Source organism: Glycine soja, chromosome 20 (assembly GCF_004193775.1).
Source record: "Glycine soja cultivar W05 chromosome 20, ASM419377v2, whole genome shotgun sequence".
Lineage (NCBI taxonomy): Eukaryota > Viridiplantae > Streptophyta > Magnoliopsida > Fabales > Fabaceae > Glycine > Glycine soja.
The window spans coordinates 11,510,516-11,535,939 of record NC_041021.1 but is presented as its reverse complement, the minus strand read 5'-3'; the positions used below and the strand labels follow the sequence as shown (position 1 = coordinate 11,535,939).

The following is a 25,424-nucleotide window of genomic DNA, read 5'->3' as shown; positions in this document are numbered from 1 at the left end:
TGGTTATAATTTCCCTGATCAGTGTAGGGAATTTCGTTGTCAAATGAAGCATGGAGATCCAAGTTTGTTGAGTGTCTTTCTATCGATTAAGGCAAAGTATGACATGTCTGTTTCAACCAGTAGGTATCTGATGGTGAAGCTCCTAGAAATCTTGCCCTGACCGAAGGTGGTCATCAAGTCCACGTAGCCTCTGGTCTCGACTTTCTCACCTGTAAAGCCGAGGAGTGGACTAGCGTGAGGATGGACAGTGTCGAGTGTGACCTCGAGTCTTTGGAAGGTTTTCCAGTACAGGATATTAGCATAACTACCCTGGTCGATGAGGTCCCTGGACACCATGAAGTTCGCTATGATGATGGAGACAACCATAAGGTCGTCTTGGTTGACAGGATTAATCCCCTTGAAGTCCCAATTTGTAAAGGTGATAGGGGAGACTTTGCTATAAGGTTGCATCGATAGAATTAATGTCGATGTCCCAAATGGCGTGCAAGTGACATTTTTGGGACTGGCTAGACTGTCCCCCATATAAAAAGCCATCAGTGATGGTGTTGATTACACCTCTGATGTGTTGGGGTTCCTGTTCTAGTGGAGGTGGTCGCTCACGCTGTTATGGTTGTTGTCTTTGTCTGCCTCGATCTTTTGCTCTTCTTCTGTCTGTTTCCTAGTTCTTGCACTGCTCCTCTTGATGTCCTCCAGATCTTGCTTGGTAGTTGTCTAGTCTCTTAACAAATTGGACTAAGTACCCAACCTATATAAGTTCTTTTATCTTGTCCTTTAGGGCTCAACAGTCTTCAGTGTTATGACCAATACCACGGTGATATGTACAGTACTTGGTTGCGTCTGACCCTAGCCTGGGAGGTTTTGTCTAGGGTAGCCGGATGGGTACCTCTAGGTTGAATGCTTCCTCGAGAATCATGGTGTGATTGGTCGTTAGGGGTGTGTAATGCTCGTACTTGGGCCCTTTGGAGAGAGGCTGGTGCTTGTCTGGCTTGTGCCTCTTATCCGCCTTGTGCAAGTCGACCTAGGTGTTTGCTTCGCACTAATCATGCTTCTATCCGGCTTGACAGACTTCATTCAAAAATCTAGACATTTCTTCCATCTAGATGTAGCCCTCATCTCGCTCACGCAACTCGTCTATGGTACCGGATGGTTTTTGGCACAGACTGTCTACGAACTTGTCAAGGTGTAAGGCGAGAAGCATGGAATGCAATGCTACCTCGGGGTTGAGATTTTGGATCTGGACAGTTGTGCACCCAAATTTGTTCATTAACTTTCTGAGGGACTCGTCGTCTGCTTGTCGTACATTGACCAAGGCGACCGAGGTCATGCGGTGAGACTTGATAATGGCGCACTGCCTACTAACTCGTTCAACAAGGGTGTCGAAGGTGTCTATGGACCTAGGTGGGATTCCACCATACCAGATCAATATTGCTCCCTTGAGGGATGATAGGAAGACACAACATAGAATCGTGTCATCGTTGGTGTAGAGGTTCGTTTGTGTCAGGAAGGCGTCCAAGTGCTCGTGTGGATCTATTGTCCCATCGTACTGCTCAAGGTTGAGTGGTTTCCATCCCAAGGGTATGTTTGTCTCCGTAATACAATCAACAAAAGGATGTCGACGGATAGTCCGCCCTACTGGATGGTGCATGTGGGAGAGACTTAAGTCGTCTGTAGTATTGCCTGTGCATCGAGGGTGTGATTCCCCTTAGGTGCGCTCAGGCAAGGTGTGGGCGGATTGCTCGTCGTCTTGGGGACGTCTGACATGAGCCTCTACCTAATCATGGTCAGCTTTTAGCTTTGTTAACTTTTCCTCATGGCATATGTTTATCTCCACGATGTAGTTTTGGAGTTGTTATAGAGTATCTGTGTCTGTCATAGCTGCCGAATGAGGATGGGAGTCTTGGAGAGGGGTTTGGTCTGAGGCCGGACCAAGTGCTAACGATGGATGAATGAGATAGAATTGACGAGAGGTCGTGGGGTATGTTTTACCGTGGCCCCACGATGGGTGCCAAATATTCTTACCAAAATCCGAAACTGTGACACTTTAAGGTGAATGTGGTTGAGTGGGGTTGCGAACTTCACACGTTGGCTAGGAAATGTGTCTTTGACAAGGGATGACCTGCAAAATAAAGGACTTTGACACTGTAAGAATATAAATGAGGAAAGTAAAACAAGTATATGCTTAAGTAAAACTCATATAAGCGAGAAAGAGAGAAAGACATAGTCTTGTTGCTCGTGTGTTGAGTGTGTGATCAGATGTGTAGAGAGTTCAATGAAACTTGTATTTATATTAGTTGAGTGTGGTTGTTGGTCCTTGTTTATAGGGATTGTTGTAGCCTTTGTAAATAATTTTCGGCTTATAGATAATAGCCAAGAGCTTATAGATAATGTTAGAGATAAATATTCGTTTATAAATTAAAAGTAGAAGATAATCGTACCGTGTGGATAAAATGTGACGTTATAGATTATTAATTATTTGTCAATAGATAAAATATTTAAATACATTTAAATATTAGTAGGTTAAAGATAACATATTTGTTGAGGAGTCTGGCTGTTAAAGGTCAGGTGTCTTTGCTCCTGTAGCATCTGTAGCAAGACTGACATGGAGGATTGATACTCGGTGTGATGTAAGATGCTACAAATTGTACATATAAAAACTTTCATCAAAGCATAACACTAAGCTTAAGCTAAAAGCCATGTGAAGGAGACCATTCCTTATAAAAGTGAAATTTATAATCGCAGCTCCCTAAAGAATAGAAAACTCAACATCTTGTTTGCCCTTAACGACGACAGCACGAATATTAACCACTTTTTCCGCCCCCGATGTCTAACCAGTCAAATGGGAAAAGTAATAAAATTCGGAGTCTGCTATTTGTGTACTTCATGATTTTGTAAGCATAAAAAAATCTATAATAAGATTATGTGATAATTGCGTTTCAATTATATATAAAACGATTTTAGAATGATTTTCAGAATGTAATTTTTGTTCTTTTACCAAAGACAAAGCCTATTATTAATCATACTAGATTTTAAATGCCGTGCGATGTACGAATTTATTTAAATTATATTTTTATTTATTATTTATTTTAAAAATATGAATATAAATAAAATAAATCTTAAAATTTGTTAGTAACATATCAAATTAACTATTTTAAAATTGAAAAATATGATTAATTATATTTTTAATGTAGTAGATATTGTCTTAAAAAAATTAAATCTGTTGCAACTTATTATAATTTATTTTGCAATTTATTTGTATATAAATAAAATTTGTAGTTTTTAAAATATGAAATAGTATATTAAATCTAATTACATTAAAATTGAGTAAGATTATTAATTACATTTTTAGTTAATAATTCTAAAAAAATGTTAGCCTATTCAAATTTATTATAATTTGTTTTTTCTCTAAATAATAATAAAGTGATCAAATACCAATAAATGTATAAATGAAAAAAATATAAATATAAATTTATAATTATTTAAGTTTAAAGTTTTATTTTTTCATTATAAATATTATGTTAACATGTATGTGATTTTTGTCTGATTATAAATTTTTGAATGTGTTTAATGTGTGTGTGTCTATATATATATATATATATATTATGTTTTTTGAAATAATTTCATTTTTATTAATTAAATATAATTTCTAATTATTTTAAAATCATAGTTTTAAACATTTTGAATAAATTAAACGGTTAATATTAATCATTTTATAATAATTATGACATGTCTCAATTTTTATATCTTATAATTTGAGTATTATACTTTTCATAGGTTACTAAATATTTTTTTTATCATTCTAAGTAGAATAAAAAGACAATGTTATTTTATATTTAATTTCATTATTATTACATACTTTATAACTTATATATATACGATACTTAATGGATGCTTATTATTTTTATGGTCTGAAATTATAAAAAAAACATAATTTTTTAATTAAAAGTTATAAAATAAATTATTATTATTATTATTATTATTATTATTATTATTATTATTATTATTATTATTATTATTATTATTATTATTATTATTATTAAGGTCTAAATTGATAAGACCTAAATATTATAATGTTAAAGTTTGAAAGACTAATATAATTATACTAATTGAATAAAATTAGACATGACTTATATATTCTTAATTTAGAAGAAAAATTAAATAAAAATTAACTTTTATGTATTTTTTTAGTATGTTGTAATAATAATTTTTTTAAAAAAAATCAGTTTCGTACAAAATCAAATCAGTATAAAATGAATTATATAATCAATATGTGTAAACAAAAGAAGAAAATTGACTATAAAAACAATTTATGTGAAGTAAAGTATATAAAAAAATTATAACTAAGAATAATATTAATGAATAATAAGTAAAGTTATAACAATATTAGCCTCCCTTTACATTATGTTAAACAATAAAATAAATTGTAAGCTGAAGATATATACAGTACAAAGTAAAAATTTCTTGTTAAACAAAAAAAAAATATTGTAATTTGAAGATATAAAGTAAAATGTAGATTATTGATTTCTTTTGTTTAAAGTTAGAAAATATAATATAGTAGTGGTAGAAGAAAAAAAAAAGAATATGTTTGAAGAACCTGAACAATAATTATCAAAATGTAAAATAACACAATAGCAAAATCAGAAACGAAAAAAATGCTAAGAGATCATAAAAAAACAAAATAAGATTATATACATAATTAATTGTTATGCGATGTTAAAGTAGTAGGTGATTTTTTTCTCCATTTTCAATCCCTATTACTCACCAAATTCAATGGATAATGCACTGTCGTAAGAATATTCTTCTTTTTACCTACACAAAAAATGTCAATATTAATTATAAGAAAACTAAAACATATTAAGAGAAAGAAAATCAATGAGAGAAATGAACAAATGAAATAAGTGAAAAAGAATATATATATATATATATATATATATATATATATATATATATATTATCACAAAAAAATATGATGATGATTTAACTTTTGTGATCCAAAATTATGAATTAGGTAATATGAAAGAAGAAAGTGAAATATTTTTGTGTTTAATTGACATGATTTCTTTCCTTTGTCACCAGGGTGTTGTAAAATTAAGAATATTTATTAAGGAGGTCTAATTCAATTGGTTAGATAGATGTGTGAGTGTTATAAATTTCATTATACATATTTAATTTTTATAAATAAAAAAATATTTAATAAAAATAAATTATAAAATGGCATGATCAGACACAGGGAATGTATTATAAGAGCATGAAACATGTGTATCAAAAAACTTTTAAGCACAGTTTGATTAGTTGTGAAACTCCTAAACTCATTACTTTTAATTAATATAATTTTAAAAATTATATAATTTAGTTTGTTACTTTATTATATGTTTCAAACCTTAGACGTCTAATAATTAAAAAACCCTTAAACGTCTGATTCATTATTTTAAAAATATAACTTATAATAATGTATATTAAAAATTCTTAGTTGATGGTTACAAATTTAATTTTAGTAAATATAATGATTATGGAAAATTAATGAGATTAATTGCTTTTTACCAAAAAAAATTGCATTATTATTATATTATATTGGATTAAATTAATGGTTATTGTCGAATTAGAATTTTGATCTAACAACTCACAGCTATTTAAATTTTTTTAACATATATTAAATCAAATTGAGGTTGTTGTGAAATCAAAATCTCAATCTATCAGCTGACGATTTTTCAAGTCTCTTTAACATATATTGAATTAAATAAATGCTTATTGTCAAATTAAAATATTGATCTAATGATTCACAATTCTTGAAGTCTCCTTTACATATAATAGATAATAGAGATATAGGTTTTGCAAAGATATTATCATGTGCATATTTTAAAAGAGTTTGAATTTTATTTTATAAAATATTTTAAATTTGTTTATAAATTATTAATATACATAAAAATTAATATATTAAATAATTATTTAATAATTAGTTTACAAAAATAAATAATTATTTTAATTTTTTAAAATTGATACTAATTTTTTTATTTTATTAGTTTTCTCTATTTGAATTTAATAAATATATATAAAAGATAATAATTATAATAATTGTACATCATCATTTTTAAAAAAATGTTAACCTTCAATTACTTTTATATCACAAATTAAATTTTATCAACAATTTTTGTGAATTAAAATTTTAATCTAACGGCTTAAAAATTATAAGGTGAAAATTACATATTCAGTTGTTTTGAAAATGCCGAAAAGGTGCTTTGAAATTTCACATCATGCTGTTGGGTTGTTTTTCTTGTTATATTAATATTAGTAATATATTGCCAAACTGATAAAAAAAAAATATTAGTTTTGGCAATAACGCGTGCAACTTTTTTGAATGCGTGAAGCCATCAACTTTTAATTGGATCGTCATATATTCTTTTTTTCATAAGACTTAATTATATTTTTTATTTTTAATTCTTGGTAAATTTTATACCAACTTTTTAATTTTCTGCATTTTAGTCTAATTTTTAAGAATTTTATGAATTTTACTTTTTATTATTTTACTATTAATATAGTTGTATTTTTATTTTTAATTTATTATTTTTTGGAAAATTTTAATGTCAATTTTTTTTATTTTTTGGTGAATTTTGTTTTCAACTTTTGTGTTTATTAATGAAAAGGATGAATTTTACAAGATTCTTAAAAATTAGAATAAAATTTGTTAAATTAAAAAATTAAAGATAAAATTTGCCAAAAATAAAGAAATTGAAAGTAAAAAGTGTAATTAACCGTTTTCATAACAAGCTAGAGAATTAGGTACGGCTAATAATACATTATTGCTGGGCATCTTACGCAAGAGCGAGGTGACAAAGCCATATTACAAGGAAGCCATTGCTTATTATTTTAGAGAAAAGAAACACGGTAAATAGAAATGAGAAAAAGGAAAAATGGAGAAAAGAGAAATAGTTAAAAAAAAAAATTGAATGAAATGGGTTTTTTTAATGTATTTTTTTTTTATTCTTATCCTATAAAAAGATTTTTTTTTTTCTCCTTTCGTCTTCAACTCGTCCCCAGTCCCTCACCCGCCGTTCTTCCTTTGCTGCAAAATCCAGCAACACCCAATTCTAAATTCCAAATCTACGAATTTTCTTTTTACCTCTGCTGGTGATTTCTTCGTTTCAATCCCAATACCAAATATGAATTCATTCAACATTATTTCAAACCACAAAACCTTAAATTTATAAATTATTAACTTGAAATTAATCAATAAATCTCTTGTGGAACTCAATTGCTCTCTATACAAGCAAACCAAAAACTTGACAAATTTTGATGAAGTTAAGTCTTGAATGATGAAGACAAGAGAGAAAGAAAGTGAGGAAGAGAATGAAACAAGGAGAACTAATCATGAAACTAAAAAAATGGTAACTAACTTCCATTGAACAAACCGATTCCATTTATACAGCCATCACAGGAACCACTTTGTAATTATTCAACAAAACTAACTTTGCAGACCGGTCCTTCTAACTGAAAATAACAGAAAAACAAACTAACAACTTCAGATACAACTCATCAAGGTCTAAATTGACTTTGAACTAACTCCAAACTCCAACACTCTCTCTCAATTCAGATCCTTCAAGCTATTGATCAATCTATTACAAATCTGCTTGAATCTTGAGACTTGGATTGGCTTTGTCATCAAATCAGCTAGTTGTTCTTCTGCTTGACAGTATTCCACATCTACATTCCCTTTCAAAACTTGGTCTCTAATATAGTGAAACCTAAGTTCAATATGTTTGCTTCTGCCATGCAAAGTAGGATGCTTGGCCAAGTTGATTGTAGATTTGTTGTCAATCAACAAGCAAACAGGTTTCCTCTCCCTAAGCTTCAATTCCTCGAGCAGGTTCATCATCCACACTGCTTGACAAGCACCAAGTGATGCTGCCACATACTCAGCTTCAGAGGTAGACAAGGCCACCACATCCTGCTTCCTTGAACTCCAAGCCACTGGTGCATCATAGTACATGAACAAATACCCTCCAGTACTCTTCTTCTGTTCTGGATCTCTTTTCCAATCAGAATTTGTGTAACCAAACAGATCTGATTCACATGATTCAACTTCAAAAGGGAACAACACACCATTGTCAATTGTCCCTTTAACAAACCTAAGTATTCTTTTGGCTGCTTGCATGTGTGAAAGTCTAGGTTTTTGCATGAACCTGCTAATCAAACTTACTGCAAAGCAGATATCAGGTATGCTGTTGCATAAGTACCTCAAGGATCCAACCAATTGTCTGAACTCAGTCGCATCAACAAGCTCCTCTTCAGGGTCCTTCTCGAGCTTAAGTCCTGGTTCAGCTGGTGTGGAAGAAGGATTGCAGTTCAACATGCCAAATCTCTTTAAAACCTCCTATGCATATCTACTTTGATACATGAACACTCCCTTCTGGACTTGATTAAATTCTAATCCAAGGAAATGTGATAGTTTTCCTAAATCAGCTATCTCAAATGCAGCCATCATGGACTGCTTGAAAACCTAAATCTCATTTTCACTACTACCAGTCACAAGTAGATCATCAACATACAGACAAACTAGCAACAAATTGGTTGGACAATTATCCCTTACATACACACCATGCTCAGTCTTGTATTTGATGAACCTTTGTTTGGCTAAGACTCCATCAATCCTCATGTTCCAGGCTCTTGGTGATTGTTTTAAGCCATAAAGGGATTTTATGAGCCTGTAGACCTTATCTTCATGCTTCTCTATTTCAAAACTTGGTGGCTGTAGTATGTACACCTCTTCTTCTAGGTATCCATTTAAGAAAGCTGATTTGACATCCATCTGGTACATGGGCCAACCTTCGTTACTAGCAGCAGCTATGATCACCCTAACTATCTCCAATCTTGCAACGGGAGCAAAGACTTCAATGTAGTCAATTCCCTTTTTCTGAAGAAAGCCTCTTGCCACCAACCTAGCCTTGTACTTAGCTACATCCCCATTTGGCTTATGTTTGATCTTGTATATTGTTCACATCCTGGTACTACTTATTTTTGTGGATGTGAAATCTAACTGGCAAGTGCACTGGGTCGTCAAGTAAATAATTAAAACAGAATGAATTGAGTATCGAACTCAGAGAACTTGTTTTACTTGGAAAAGTGTCATTCAAAATGCAAGTGTTTGTAAAAAGAATTAAGTGTCATGAATTGAAAACAAAGGTATTTTCTATTCTAATCAAAGAAACAGTAAACGTAAGCAATTGAGTGTGAAAACAAATAAGTAAAAGCATTGGGTCCTTCTACCGAGATACTTGAAGCAATTAGAGTTTTTCTCTATTTAAAATTATTTCTGTGTTCTATACTGAGGATAAAAATACCAAACATCGATGTCTCGTGAGTTTGGACTAATTTAAACTAAACTTCGTTCGCAAATGTCTCTTGTTGAACTTAGCTTAATTTAAACAGCATTATAGTCACAACATAATAAAAAACAAAACCCTGCACTCTATTCCTAGAAATGCAGTTATCTAGCCTTGCTCTATCAAGTTCTAAGGAAACAATACATTTTCCAATGCTAAAGTTCCTAATAGCACAAACCAATGGGTGATCAAACCACAAGCATGCATATAATAAGCATAGATAGAAACATTGAACACATGAAAATAACTTTAAATAGATAATAATAATATTTACATCAAGTATTCAACAGAAATTCCCAACAAAGGATTTTAGCCCTCCATTACAAGGGAGCAACTTTCACAAATAGGAGAAGGGTTTCAGAGAAAATACCAGATTACAAAGCAATGGGGATTCCTCCTCCACCTCTAAAAACCTAGGACTTACTCTTTAACCTAGAATCTACCTAAAAGTTAGGGCCTTTGCTTCCTTGCTTAGCTTTTCCTCTGTTCTCTGCACACAATTCACAGTCTATTCAAACCTCTCTCACATTTTCTGCAAGTCAGGCTTAAAAAAGGGCTTTATGTCCGCGAAGGCGCGCTTAGCGCCACTCTCGCGCTAGGCGCGAGTAACTGAGATTTGGCTTAGCGCCAATCTCGCGCTTAGCGCAGAAGAGTCAACCATCTCACTTAGTGAGTTGCATACACGCTGGGCGCATGCTAGCGCGGACGAACTCTCTTCAGGCTTATCCTCAATTGCTAAGCCACTGCTGTCTCACTTAGCGGTTTGGTCTCACTAAGCGTATGGTTCAGGCTTAGCGAGACAACAACTTTTGCACCTTCATAATTTTCTCCTTTTTACCTGAAATTGAGGTGAAATTTACATTAAATTCATAAGGAAGGCTTCTACTAAGCACATATGAAAACTAAACTAGAAATATTTACAATCCTACAAAAAATAACCACAAATTGGGAGAGTTATATACATTTTGGAAAAATTTTCTATACAAAAGTTAGTCGTAAAAGACGACTAACAAACTCCCCCAAATTTACTGTTTTGCTTGCCCTCAAGCAAAGAAAGAACAGTTCACTTGTTCTCAAGTGACAAAATCACAGAGGTTATTCACAAGGTTTTTATTCAAAAGAATTCAATCACATGACATGAATGGCATACAATGCTTCAATCAACAACTTCTCACAAGACATGCAGCTTTTAAAAGATATGAACATGATTATTAAGAAACATAACTGAAATAAGCTAGTAAGAATGACAGATATCATGGAAGGATCATCACCCAAAGCCTCATGGTCACTGTTTCACTCAAGCACAAGTGGTTAGGTTATCCATCAATCAACAACCAACATAAGTCTCAATCTTTGCACTTCATCTTATATCATACAGTCAAGAACACACAAACTGAATCTGAAGGACTTTACTAGGCTTGTAATGAGGCTGGGCTGCAACAAATCATGGTTTTCCTAGGATGCAAAAGCTTAGGATCTAGGAGAGCATTTATCCTTAGATTAACCCTTTCTATAATTATTCCCAACTTCTATTACATTCCTTTAAGTACTTAGCTTTTCTTTTTCTCATTTAACAGCACACACATTTTATTTAAGATACTTACATACACAAATTAATTATTCCTAACTTCTATTACATCTTCTTCAAACTCATGCATTCATTCCGTATTCAGAGATTCATGCAAAAACCATTACTTAATGCTAGTCGTTCTCTCACAATTAAAGATCACACTCTCACCGAGTTGTGGCTAATGAGTACCTTCACAATCAAACTGTCAAACTGACTAACATTTTCAGTCATGATCCTAATCCATGTTCTTTCTCTTCTAATCACTACACACTCATTCAAAACATATGATTTACGCATTCCAATTCACTCAAATAATGCAATCGATCACTTCAAACCAATCAACAAACATTGAATTTCAAAACCAAGCATCAAACCACTGGATAATATAAGTGCATTACTCAATCAAGCTTTATACAAGCTATCAACCAAAATAAAAACTATAAAATGAAATTTAAAGATTGAAACATAAACATAAATCTAAATTATAAAATGTACTAAAGACGAGATAATATTAAAACTGTTCAAAAAGCAGGGAAATAAAAATCCTGTCAGTGATCCTAGTCCTGTGGTGATGGTGGGCCCTAATCCATGGCCTCCTCGTTCAAGTCCAGTGCAGGAGTGTCTGCTGGAGATGCCTGTTGAGTACCCTTTGCGGTCACTAGATCATCCTAAAAAATAAATGGCTCAGGTGGAGTGGGAGTGGCTTCAGAAGAGTCATCCTCCTGGTCTGGCTGAGGTTCCTGGGCTGCGGAGGCCTCACCCCTTCCCAAAGGAGAAGGCAGGACTCTTGGCCAGGCAACCTATTGCAAAAACATCTCCATGCTCATAACCGATCGCTGTTGGACCACATCCTGCAAGCTCTGCATAATCAGGAGCTGGCCCTGGTGCAGGCTCTGCAGCATAGACATGAAAGGCTCCGAGCTTTGAGCAAAGGGACCTGGAAGAACTGGGGCTGCTAGAGCTAAAGGGAGAGCAGAAGTAGAGGGAGCAGAAGTAGGGGGAGCAGGGGCAGCTGAAGAGGATGGGGCCTTAGATCCTCTAGCCCTGGATTTGCAGGTCCTTAGAAAAGTGACCGAAGGGTCATCCAGGTTCCAGCAATTCTTCTTAATATAAGCCAAATTAATGGCTGGGCTGAGGGACTCATAAGTGAGAGAATCTGAGGTGACTCCTCGGGCCTTGCATAAGGCAATGATGAGCGCTGGAAATCCAAGCCTCGAGGAGTTGGACTGAGCAATGAGCGAGATCTATCCAGATATAAGTGCACCTATGTTCATGTCCATCTTCATTACTAGCCCATAAACTGACCTAACTCTGTCAAGATTAAGATCATAGGTATGTGAAGTCGGGGCTAGGTTAGAATAAGATAAAACACTCCAGGTCTGCGCCAGAGTTGTAAGATCCTTCCTCAAGAGCTTCCACGGCAAGCCCTCGACGTTAAGAAAAAATCCCCTTGTAGGGATACATAGCCAGGCTGTCAGCTCTTGAGGGTTTGGCCTCAACCTGCAGAACCTAGAGTAAGAAGGTAAGTTCTCCCTTTGCTCCAAGACCACTGGAGTCTTCAAGAAAGTGTTGAAGGAGTCCACATCGAACTTAATCAGGTGCCCTCGAACCCTAACTTGCTTTGGTGCTTTGTCCTCAGGGTAATATAGGTTTGCATAGGATTCTTTAACAACTGCCACATCTATGCTTCCTTCAAAAAAATTAGTGAGCTCCCTGTGCCAGTTCCTCCTCTCGACTTCTCTTCTGAAGTCATCAAACTCATTAATGTATAGCTTCACATTCCTCTCTAAAAGAATGTTCCGACCGAGGATGTTATCTGTGTAACGGTCTCGGGCATCCCTTGATACAAATATGGATGAGTCATAACTGGCCTGGGACAATAAAGTTGTGGCTTTTCTCTTACGAGGAGCCATATGCAACACAAAAGAATCAAAACACAAGATTAGACAGGAAATTATTCAATTTGAAAAACTGAAAATCAGTCTGGGCGCTTAGCGCGCCTTAGGAAAAACTACTCATGCGCTAAGCATGATAGCCACGCGCTTAGAGAGTGAACACAAATCCATTTTTTTTTTTTTTGCAAAATTGGCTTAACGAGCAGGCTCGCTAAGCCTAATTCCATAAATTTTCAAAATAGACAAGGATTTCCGCTTAGCGTGGCAAGGCGCGCTTAGCGTGACTACTCTACTGAACAACACTGGCTTAGCGAGCAGGCTCGCTAAGCCCAATTCCAACAAATAGAAAAATAGAGAGATAATTGTGCTTAGCGTGACAAGGCATGCTTAGCGCACAACAAAACACAGAAATTTCTAAGTGTCTGAGAACACATTACTCGCTTAGTGCACAGATGCGCTTAGCAAGTTCATAAGCAATTGAACTTTCAACCAGAGAAGATTAACCCGCTTAGCGGGACAGGGCCGCGCTTAGCTAGTTCATCTGGAAATCCAAATGTTCAACAAAAATGATGAACTTGCTTAGCGCGTTCATCGCGATTTCCAGAAAAACAGGGGCTTTCTTAACCCCTCAATTAGGCCTCTATTAGGCCATCTAAACCTAAGCAAAACAAGCACATTGTATACAAAATAAAACCCTAACCTCTACTCTAACAAGCAACTAAGCTAAAAGCATTAATCAAGACAACAATCTAAACCTAAACAGTAACTAAGTCAACTAACCTAAAGTTTAAAAATTTTAAGAAAATAAAGACAAGGTTGAAACATTTACTTGAATTGCTGAGATTGAGTGTGCAAAGGAAATAAAAAATGCAGGCAATTTGGAAATGAAAGCAAGGTGTAGAAAAATGCAGGGAAAGAAGAGATGCTGAAGAGAGTGGGGTGGTAACTGCCAAAGGAAATTACGCCTCTTTACATTATGCAAATGTCGATCCTCTCACTTAGCGCGTAGACTCACTAAGCGAGCCCAAAGTGACGATTGAGTTTTTAAACATGCACGCTTAGCAAATCTACTCACTAAGCCCAATTAAAAAATTTGAAATTCCAGAGAAGTTTTTGGGCTTAGCACGAAGATATGCGCTTAGCGGGTTCTGCAGATCTGATTGGCCTGCAACTTACGCTTAGCGGGCAATGGTCGCGCTTAGCGAATAAATTGCTTCTTAAATGCAGAGAGTGGGTCTTGCTAAGCGAGGTGGCTCGCTTAGCGCAATTCTAAAAAATGCAATTCCAGAAAGGTTTGTGTGCTTAGCGAGCGGTTGCACTAAGCCCAATTCGAAAGAATTGAAATCCAGAGAAGTTTTTAGGCTTAGCGCGGAGCACGCACTTTGCGAGACCACTACAGCTAATGATCAGGGGTTAAGGCACCTAGCGCAAGCACAACTCGCTTAGCGTCTGCAGAGAATTTTGCTTAGCACAAGGGCTGCACTTAGCGAATGGACTTTTGAAAATTTTCTGAGTTAAATTTTCAGTCCATAGCTCAAGAAAGCTTTTGAAACCCCTTTTTTTCAATGCAATGCATGCTGAAATATATTCCCACAATCAAAGTTAAATGTTCAACTAATGCAAATGAAAACAAGAAAAGAATAAAATAAGCTGGGTTGCACGAGTAAGTGAGATTTGGCTTAGCGCTAATCTCGCGCTTAGCATAGAAGAGACAGTTGTCTCGCTTAGCGAGTTGCATACGCACTGGGCGCATGCTGGCGTGGACGAACTCTCTTCAGGCTTATCCTCAATCGCTAAGCCACTGCAGTCTCGCTTAGCGGTTTGGTCTCGATAAGCGCATGGTTCAGGCTTAGCGAGACAACAACTTTTGCACCTTCATAATTTTCTCCTTTTACCTGAAATTGAGGTAAAATTTACATTAAATTCATAAGGAAGGCTTCTACTGAGCACATATGAAAACTAAACTATAAATATTTACAATCCTACCAAAAATAACCATAAATTGGGAGATTTATATATATTTTGGAAAACTTTTCTATACAAAAGTTAGTCGTAAAAGACGACTAACATATATCCACTTAACACCTATGGCCTTCTTTCCTTTTGGAAGTTTGACTAACTCCCAAGTCCTATTCCTTTCAATTGACTGCAGCTCTTCCTTCATTGCTTCTGCCCATTTTCCTTCCCTGATGGCTTGAGCAAAGGAAAAAGGCTCAACATTAGCAAACAGTGCAATATGCACTACTTCACTGGATAGAAGTTCACCCTCATCAGTGATAGTGTCATTAGTGTGTACTTCAAAACCATGAAGTCTGGATGAAGGAACCCTAGTTCTTTTAGGCCTATTATTTGTTGTCACTTCTAGGTTCTGGTCAATGTGAACCAGTGTCTCATGATCTGCAGTTTCATAGTCACTGACTAATTCTGAAGCAGGCGTATCAATCTTGAGTTCATGCTGCCTTGAGCCAGTATCTTCAGTGGTGCTTTCCCAATTCAGGCTTCTACTTTCATAAAAAATCACATCACTATTGATCACCACTTTCTTTGAACTGCAATCATAAAGCCTGTACCCACCAGTACTATGATAGCCCAACATAATCATTTGTTCACCTTTTTTGTCCAGTTTTCTTCTTAACTGATCTAGAACATGCTTGAAACACAAGCATCCAAACACTCTTAAGTGCTTGACATACGACTTACTTCCACTCCAAGCTTCCTCAGGTGTCACATTCTCTAGCCTCTTTGTTGAGCATCTGTTGAGCAGATAGGCTGTTGTTGACACTACTTCACCCCAAAACTCCTTTGGCAAGTCAAAATTCCTTAGCATACACTTGGTCATGTTGACTATGGTTCTATTGAGTCTCTCAGATACACCATTGTGTTGTGGTGTATATGAAGGTGTGATCTCATGAATGATACCCTCATCCTCACAAAATTTCTCGAATTCATGTGATGCGTATTCACCACCACCATCTGATCTGAGTCTCTGAATCCTGTTTCCACTTTGTGTTTTTACCATCACCTTGAATCTTTTGAAGGTGAAAAACACTTCACTCTTCCTTCTTAGCAAGTAGATCCACACTTTTCTTGAGTAATCATCTATAAAGGACACAAAATATGAACTACCCCCTAGAGAAACTTTCTCAAAAGGGCCACACACATCAGTATAGACCAAATTCAAAACTGCTGAAGACTTAGTTGGTACTTTAGTATTATAGGACTTCCTCAGTTGTTTGGATTCACAACAACCGTCACACACTTTACTTGGTTGTTGTACATTAGCCATTCCTATAACAATTTTATTATTACTCATCATACTGAGTCTTTTAAAGTTCAAATGGCCATACCTCTAGTGCCAAAGCCAGTTTTAGAGTCTTCAATGATTGAAAAACACTCTTGATCCTGCTGAACTTGTATTTCAATCTTAAAGGTCTTGTTGCTTGACACTGGTGCCTTGATAATCATCCTACCCTTCTGATAAAAAATCTTCATATGATGGCCCTCAAGCATTGTCTTGTATCCCTTCTCAAGCAACTGTCCCAAGCTCAACAAGTTGCTATGCATGGTAAGTACATAGAGAACTTCATTGATTGAAGACCTTTTACCATCTTTTCTGTGAATCAATACCCTCCCAAGACCTTCTGCCATGACTGTATTGTTATTTGCAAACCTGACATTCTTCTTCACTGATTCATCCAGATCAATTAGCCAGTCTTTCCTCCTAGTCATGTGATTTGAGCACCCTGTATCCAAGTACCATTCATTGTTGGTAGCCTTGTCTGAATCATTTGTCACCATCAAAAGGACCTGATCATCTTCTGAGTCACTCTCCTGAGCTAGTTGTGCTTAATCATCTCTTATCTTTTGGTGCTTTCCTGACTTGCACTGAGTTGCAAAATGACCCCATTCTCTGCAGTACCAATATTGAATATGTTTTCTTCTGGAGTTACCGCTCTTACCACTATTCTGAGAGCCCTTCTGCCTTAAGTGTGACACACCTTCATCATGGTTGGATTCATTAGCACTTGAATCATCAGTACCATCATCTCTTGTTTTTTTCAATTTATGGTTTTTTGGTTTAGCCTTCCCTTTACTACTGCCTGAGCCATTGTTGAATATTTTTCCACTCTGAGCAAGTAAAGCCTGTTCAGATGACCTATCTGTTTCCCTCTCTTTTATTCTTTGCTTGTGTGCTTCAAGAGAGCATTGAAGCTCATCCAATTTCATTTATGCAAAATCCTTAGATTCTTCTATTGCAGCAACCACATAATCAAATCTTGAACTTAAGGTTCTTAAAACCTTTTCTACAAGATCTTGATCGTTCAAGGTTTCACCACAAGCCATCACCTGATTCGACAGATTTTGCACATGATTTAGGTATTCGGCTATACCTTCCTTCTCATTCATCTGTAATAGCTCGAATTGCTGCTTCAAAGTTTGCATCTTGACTCTTTTCAACTTATCAGAACTAGCATAGGTATTTGCAAGAATGTCACAAGCTTGCTTAGCCGATGTAGCAGAAGCAATCTTGGCAAAGTTTTGAGGATCCACACACTGGTGAATAAGGAAACGAGCCTTACAATCCATTTTCTTGGATTCTCTGAACGTACTCTTTTGTGCTTCCCCTGCATCTTTCTCCAATTCTTGAAGTCCAATCGTGACAAACTCAAGAACATCCTACATTCCAAAGATGATTTTCATTTGAATGCACCATGCATTGTAGTTCTTTCCATCAAGGATTGGAAAATGCGCTGGAAACTCGTTCCCATTCATCTCTACAACAATGAAGCTTCGAAGATCCCACACTAAAACCAATCAAGACTCTCCCAACATCGATGGAACCTGAAGCTCGTGATACCACTATCGAACCCGATTGCTCGCTGTACAAGCAAACCAGAAACTTGACAAATTTGGATGAAGTTGAGTCTTGAATGATGAAGACAAAAGAGAAAGAAAGTAAGGAAGAGAATGAAACAAGGAGAACTAATCATGAAACTGGAAAAATGGTAACTAACTTCCATTGAACAAACTGATTTCATTTATACAGTCATCACAGGAACCACTCTATAATTATTCTACAAAACTAACTTTGCAGATTGGTCCTTCTAACTAAAAATAATAGAAAAATAAACTAACAACTTTAGATACAACTCATCAAGGTCTGAATTGACTTTGAACTAACTCCAAACTCCAACATCTCTCACAAACAATAATGAATTCGTTCCAAATTTCAAATCCTCCCATCAATTTAAGTAATTGAGATGCAGAAAAGAACAATAAAAAAAACTAATTCATGGATTAATTAATTAATAAGCAAAACAAAGCAAATTCTAACAAAGAAAATACAACAAATAAAAGAAAAGAAAAAATAGGCATTGTTGATTCCTGAAGCAAACGTCCATTAACGTTTTCCTCCCTTTTCCTCCACCCTCTAGGACCTCCTTGCCCTCCGCAACGCTGGCTCAAGTTCTTCATCAAATCCCCCCGCGACCAAGATTTTCGACCACCACGACTAGATCAACAAATGTCGTAACTAGATCTGCGACTAAATTAAATGGTGACAGTTTTGTTTACTACTACTATCGGCAATCTCAATGGCAGTGGGGTGCGAGGTCGTGCAGTGTTAATCTCCACTATGAGTTTGCAAATCCACACATGTAAAATATCCTAACCATCCAATCTTTTATTCATAAATCCAACGGTATTTATTTATCTAATATACCCTTCCATATGATATAACATATTATTATATTTTATTTTTTATTTATTTAAAACAACTGGTTAACATAACCTGCTACTACAAGTAAAATGAACAGGTCCACCGCTGGATCACTTAAAACTTCTCCACCTTAGCCCAACCAACCTTAGAGCCCTAGAATTAATAAATAGAATTTGTACATTTATTTGTTAATTTAAAGACATCAACCATTTATATATATTGTCAAAATTGTAAAATTGGTCCCCCACTTTATCTCTAATTACGGATTTGGTCCCCCTATAATTTAATTCATAAATTTGGTCCTCCAATTTTATAAATCCCTGCAAAATTGGTCCTAGAAGCCTGATTTGGACGTTGACCGTTAACCTCAGACGTTGACTGCCACGTGTCAATGCCACATGTCAACGTCTGAGTGGTTCCCCGTAAAGACTTCATTCTTTTAGGTAAAATTGCACTTTTGGTCCATGAATTTTACTCCAATTTCTATTTTGGTCCCCCTATAGTTTAATTCACACATTTGGTCCCCCAGTTTTATAAATCCCTTTATAAATTGTTCCTGCAAAATTGATCTTTTGAATGGTTTAGCCTCTGGTGCTAGAGACATGGTAAGTCTTGATAAATCTCGGGCTTCTTTTTCATTGCAAGTTTTTCACTCACTTGGAACCCAGAGAAAAATCACTCTTTGTCTCTCTCCCACTTCCGGGATTGTTCAACTTGGGAAAGTGGTGCATGAATCCCAACCTAGGTCTGAAATTTTCAGATCTCTTATTTTAACAGGTTTTGTAATAACTCCCTCTTTTTTTTTCTTTTTATGCTCTCCAATGCGATATTATGTGTATACGACTGCTTAAGTGGCCTATGTATGACAATGATATTTTTGTTTGAAATTTGAAATACAACTTCTCCAGTAGTAAAATTTGGCTGAATTTATAAAGAGATTTATAAGACTGGGGGACCAAATGTGTGAATTAAATTATAAAGGGACCAAAATCGAAATTGGAGTAAAACTGGAAGACCAAAAGTGTAATTTTACCTACAAAAAATGAAGCTTTTACAGGGAGTCACTCAGACGTTGACACGTGACATTGACACGTGACAGTCAACGTCTGAGGTTAACGGTCAACGTCCAAATTGGGCTTCCAGGACCAATTTTGCAAGGATTTATAAAATTGGGGGACCAAATTTGTGAATTAAATTATAGGGGGACCAAATCCGAAATTGGAAATAAACTGGGGGACCAAAAGTACAATTTTGTCATATATATTTAGTGTCACCATCCAAATACAACCTCAATCCTCTACACCTATTATTCTTTTATACATAATTCTATATCTTTCATGATTTCCTTAATTTGTTCACCAATAGCTTCTTCTGCCAATTGAGAAGGGTTTCTCCTGATCAGAAAAATTAACACAATAATGAGCTTGAAAGCTCTTTTTGTTTGGTGCATAATATGGTTGGGTTTGGTAGAATTGTCACTTGGAGGAAGAGTGAGACACTACAAGTTTGATGTGGAGTACATGATCAGAAAGCCAGATTGCTTGGAACACGTTGTGATGGGAATCAACGGCCAGTTTCCCGGCCCAACTATTAGGGCTGAAGTTGGTGACATTCTTGACATTGCTCTCACCAACAAGCTTTTCAGTGAGGGAACTGTTGTTCACTGGCATGGAATCAGACAGGCTCTTGTTCTTTACTTTTTCTTCTTCTTTTGTTTTTCTCTCTAATTCTAGCCCTTTTACACGCACTACATGAATGTTCAGAATTACAATGAGTCTATTACAGTGGACCACGAGTTCATCACTAATACAGATAAATTAGAGTAAATTTATTCATCGGTAAATTACATACGACTTTTCCATCAATAATACCAACAAATTAGACTCACTCGCACTTTTTATGACTTTGTATATGAGCATGCATGTTTGAGTCAGTTTATCCAAAAATAATTCTCAAATAAAAAAATAAGAAAAAAATATTTTTTTTCTTATTTTCTTATAATAAAAGTTTTTCTGGAAAAGGTTATCCACAAGCCCTATATATTTACTTATATATACGTAGGAATAGGAGTGTTTCTGTGGTTTTACTATGCCCAGTGCTAAGCTAAAATTAAATACCATATTAATTAATTAATAGTTTTTGTTAATTTATGTTTTCACTTTGCAGGTTGGAACTCCTTGGGCAGATGGAACTGCTTCCATCTCACAGTGTGCTATAAACCCAGGAGAAACTTATCATTACAGGTTTACAGTTGACCGGGTAATTACATTTCTCTCCTCTCATTTCTTAACTTTTTATTAACAAGACACATTAAACTTTTAGACATTTATATAATGAATTTAATGTTTATGTATTACAAGAATTGTAAAATAATTTTATATGAACATTTAATCATAAATCATCATTTGAATTATTTTAATATGATTATTTTAAAAATTAATAAATTTATTATTTATAGTGAGTTATGATTGAATGATTGTATAAAAATTTTTATGTTGTCGATATAACTCTTTTTCTCTTATATAATTCTGTTTATTTCTATTTATTTTCCATTTATACATATTGATCGACGTCCCATGTCCTATGAATTTTGAGTCCAAAGTTCTGTTTGGTTTAATTAGAAAAATGAAAGTAAGAAAGAGAAAATTGAAAGGAAAAAATATGTTTTGTTTTCTTTAAATATTTTTTTCTTTCCCTTTTTGATTAAATAAAGATAACATGCATCTTTGTCCGGGTTATCTGTTTTTTTTTTTTATCTTCTCTTGCATAAATATTCCACAAGTGGTTGGTTTCTCCGGCTATGGTTTTACTTTCGGTGGTTTTCTTGTGTTTTTTATGCATTTGTTTAAACTAAAGCTAGAATAGGTCTTAGTGTTATGTAATGTTGTATTCATGAGTTTTTATACGCTGCAGCCTGGTACATATTTCTATCATGGACACTATGGTATGCAAAGAGCAGCTGAGTTGTATGGTTCATTGATAGTAGATTTGCCAAAGGGACAAAACGAACCGTTTCATTACGATGGTGAATTCAACCTTCTTCTTAGTGATTTGTGGCACACAAGCTCACATGAACAAGAAGTTGGTCTCTCTACAAAACCATTAAAATGGATTGGTGAACCTCAGGTAATATTAACAGAAATTTATATTTTGTTTTTACAATTTTTATATCTTTTGTCCTGAGTCAGAAATCACAAGTGTCTTTTAATCCACTGGATCAAAGATTAATCTCGCTCGTAATGTTTGATTATGGTTGATCTCAAAAAATTTTGCATACGATGAAAATCAAACACAGATTCTTTCACTAAATAGATTATTCTTACTCATGTGAATATAATTGAATCTTACACTAGTACACCAATCTTTTTTAAACCTTTCAATTCTTATATATAGTTTATTGTAAGATATCAATAAAGAGAAAATAAAAACAGAACGATTACTACTCACCAATATTATTTAACCTTTGTTTAAGAGGCATTTGATCTAAAGGTTTATAAATAACCTACAATGAACAAATTGAAATGACTCATGTTATTAGCTTTACCTCCGACATAACATTGAAAAATAAAGGTACAAATTAATCCAGATCGAAATATATAAAATTCGGTAAAGTAATCTAGAAAAACTTGAACATGAGGCCCTTTTGCAGAAAGTGGAGTTGAATTTTTATAATATATACAGGGCAACTTGGATAATTCTCCACAGCCATACCTTTTCTTTTTCTTTTTCTTTTTTAAGAGTGCATGCTTTTTTTTTTTCTTTTTCTTTTTTCCCTTTATCAAAAATATATTTCAAGACAATCGACTTTAACATCACTTAAAAACTAATAATTAATTAATTTAAATAGTTTTGCATACACAATGTGCAATCCTCTAATGGTGCATTACGCGTTAGTTAGTAGCTTTTTATATTGACTGATCGAAGAGAAAAGGTAGAAAGAAAAGAAACATACAAAAGGAAAAGAGAAGCTTTCACATTTAGGTAGCCCTCTAGAATCTTAATTTCTTACCCTTTACCCATTCATTTTTCACTTTTTTAGACTCCGCTCATCAATGGAAGAGGACAATTCAATTGTTCCCTTGCATCTAAATTCATCAACACAACCCTACCCCAATGCCATCTTAAAGGTGATGAAGAATGTGCCCCTCAGATTCTTGATGTGGAGCCAAACAAGACCTATAGAATCAGGATTGCCAGCACCACTTCCTTAGCTGCACTCAACTTAGCTATTTCGGTGAGTTCTATATGACCCTATACATGAAATGTTGCATTTCATTAATTATTTTTTTCTCTTTCTATTTTTAATTTTTTATCATTTACAATTTTTTTCTAAAAGTGTCATCACATGTACATCTTAATTAGTGACCATTAACTGTATTATGAGGTTAGTGTAAGATATTTTATTGCTCTCACTTAAACCAAAAAGAAACCAATTGGAGAAATCCACAGTGATTTTTTTTTTTTTCTGAGTTAAATCCTCGGTGATTCATCACATCTATTATTAATTGTTTGTTTACCAACAATAGAATGGTTCAAATTTTTTTGTTTGCTGAGTGAAATCCACGGTGATTCATCACATCTATTATTAATTGTTTGTTTACCAACAATAGAATGGTTCAAATGTTAGTTGGTGTTAAGGTAATAAAGACTTTACTAATGGGTCAAGAAAGTTGAAAAAAAGGGTTTCGACAATCTATCTTTCATATATAATATAAAAATGTTTAGTGGATGTAGAAATCCGTGACTTTTTGTGTACATCCCAATTAGACCGTTGTATGTAGGAAGATGGTTGATGGAGGACTTAAAAAGATTAAAAAATTAATAAAAGAAAGAGTTGCAAGTTATTGACACACTTATTTTATTTATATCTTTAGAAAATAATTTCTTAAAATGAAGTTTTAAACATATACTCAAATATATGAAGCAGTATTACTATTGAAAAAACAACTGTTCCACATTAATTATATATATATATATATATATATATATATATATATATATATATATGTTTAATTTCTATAAAATGTCACTTTAAAAAGTTTTACACTACAAATTAATTAGACTTTATGATAATTATAAATTTAAAATAATTAAAAGTGAATATGAAGAATTTTATTAAATTCGTATTTTATTTATAAAAATTTAAAATCCTACAATTTTAAGTAATCAAAAGGACAAAATGCATTCACAAATCACTAAAATTTTAATTTCTCTTTTAAACTTATGATCCAAACAATATATTTTACCACAATATTTTAAATTTCTTAAAAAAAAATGAATTGCATCCAAACATATTATTAGTGAATAGAAGAATAAGCTTTTCTTAAATATTTGGATTGATTATACAATTAGTGTAATTATAAATGACACCATCGATTCATTTTATGCATCAATTAACTTGACCTAATTTGTGTGTATTGTAGAATCACAAACTTGTTGTGGTTGAAGTTGATGGAAACTACGTTACACCATTTGCGGTTGATGACATGGACATCTACTCTGGTGAGAGCTACTCAGTGCTCCTTCACACAAACCAAAATCCAAACAAAAATTATTGGCTTTCAATTGGGGTTAGAGGAAGAAAGCCTAAAACCCCACAAGGCTTGGCCATTCTAAACTATAAGACCATTTCTGCCTTAATTTTTCCAACTTCTCCACCACCCATCACACCCCTTTGGAATGATTTTGAGCATAGCAAAGCCTTCACCAAAAAAATCATTGCCAAAATGGGAACCCCACAACCTCCGGAGCATTCAGACCGCACAATACTCCTCCTCAACACCCAAAATCGAGTTGATGGGTTTACCAAATGGTCCATTAATAATGTATCCTTAACATTGCCACCCACCCCTTACTTGGGCTCAATCAAGTTCAAAATAAACAATGCCTTTGACCAAACGCCCCCACCTGTGACCTTCCAACAAGATTATCACATTTTTAACCCTCCTGTGAACCCAAATGCAACAATTGGCAATGGGGTGTACATGTTCAATCTTAATGAAGTCGTTGATGTGATATTGCAAAATGCGAACCAATTAATTGGGAATGGTAGTGAGATTCACCCTTGGCACTTGCATGGACATGACTTTTGGGTTTTGGGGTATGGAGAAGGGAAATTCAAATCGGGTGATGTGAAGAAATTCAATTTCACACAAGCACCCTTAAGGAACACCGCAGTGATATTTCCATATGGTTGGACTGCATTGAGGTTTAAGGCCGATAACCCAGGAGTTTGGGCCTTCCATTGTCACATTGAGCCTCATTTGCACATGGGAATGGGTGTGGTTTTTGCTGAGGGTGTTCACAAAGTTGGAAAAATCCCAAGAGAAGCACTAACTTGTGGTCTTACAGGAAAGAAGCTAATAGAAAACGGACGCTACTAAAACTAGCTTGCCACACTATTGATGCTTAATAGGCCTTAAGTTGCCAAGTGTATGTTTCCTTTGTCCTCTTTCTCAATTCTGTTTGTGGGGTTTGTTTTGTACTATTTTCTCTTGTAGAATTGGACCTATTATCTTATAGGGTAGTCATGTCTTCTCCTTTAAGGTAATTTATTTATTTTATTGCATTCTTGTGTAACTCATTAATTTAATTTTGAGAAATGTGTTAAGAGAAGGATTGAATGAATAATGAATATGATATAAACATTTTCTAGAATGGATAATGTGTTGCAACCATTTACCTACTACAATTGCATCCTGTAAGGGAAATGAAATTGAGATAACGAACATCCAACTTAATTGATATATGTAAAGTTCTTATGAGCTTGGTCCATTAAGATAAAGGTACCCTTTTTATTTCTATTTGGACTTTTGATAAAATTAACTCAAGTCACCTAAACTTCTTCTTGGGAGTTGCTATTCGTC

At 34.5% G+C, this 25,424-nt stretch overlaps 1 protein-coding gene across 1 annotated transcript; it reads left to right on the top strand.

The window, feature by feature from the left end:
• The first annotated feature begins 19,867 nt into the window (after nt 1-19,867).
• LOC114402561 (L-ascorbate oxidase-like) lies at nt 19,868-25,181 on the top strand. The gene is made up of 5 exons (XM_028365186.1): nt 19,868-20,240; nt 20,725-20,817; nt 21,472-21,684; nt 22,598-22,792; nt 23,982-25,181. The coding sequence occupies exons 1-5, from the start codon at nt 19,977-19,979 to the stop codon at nt 24,939-24,941; spliced, it is 1,725 nt and encodes a 574-aa protein (XP_028220987.1). The 5' UTR covers nt 19,868-19,976; the 3' UTR covers nt 24,942-25,181.
• Nucleotides 25,182-25,424: the final 243 nt, after the last annotated feature.

Excerpts from the sequence above, each read along its gene's own strand:
- LOC114402561 (XM_028365186.1), top strand. The coding sequence starts at position 19,977 with ATGAGCTTGAAAGCTCTTTTTGTTTGGTGCATAATATGGTTGGGTTTG. Across the intron at positions 20,241-20,724 it reads ACTGGCATGGAATCAGACAG|GTTGGAACTCCTTGGGCAGA; the intron begins GCTCTTGTTCTT and ends TTCACTTTGCAG. Across the intron at positions 22,793-23,981 it reads CACTCAACTTAGCTATTTCG|AATCACAAACTTGTTGTGGT; the intron begins GTGAGTTCTATA and ends TGTGTATTGTAG.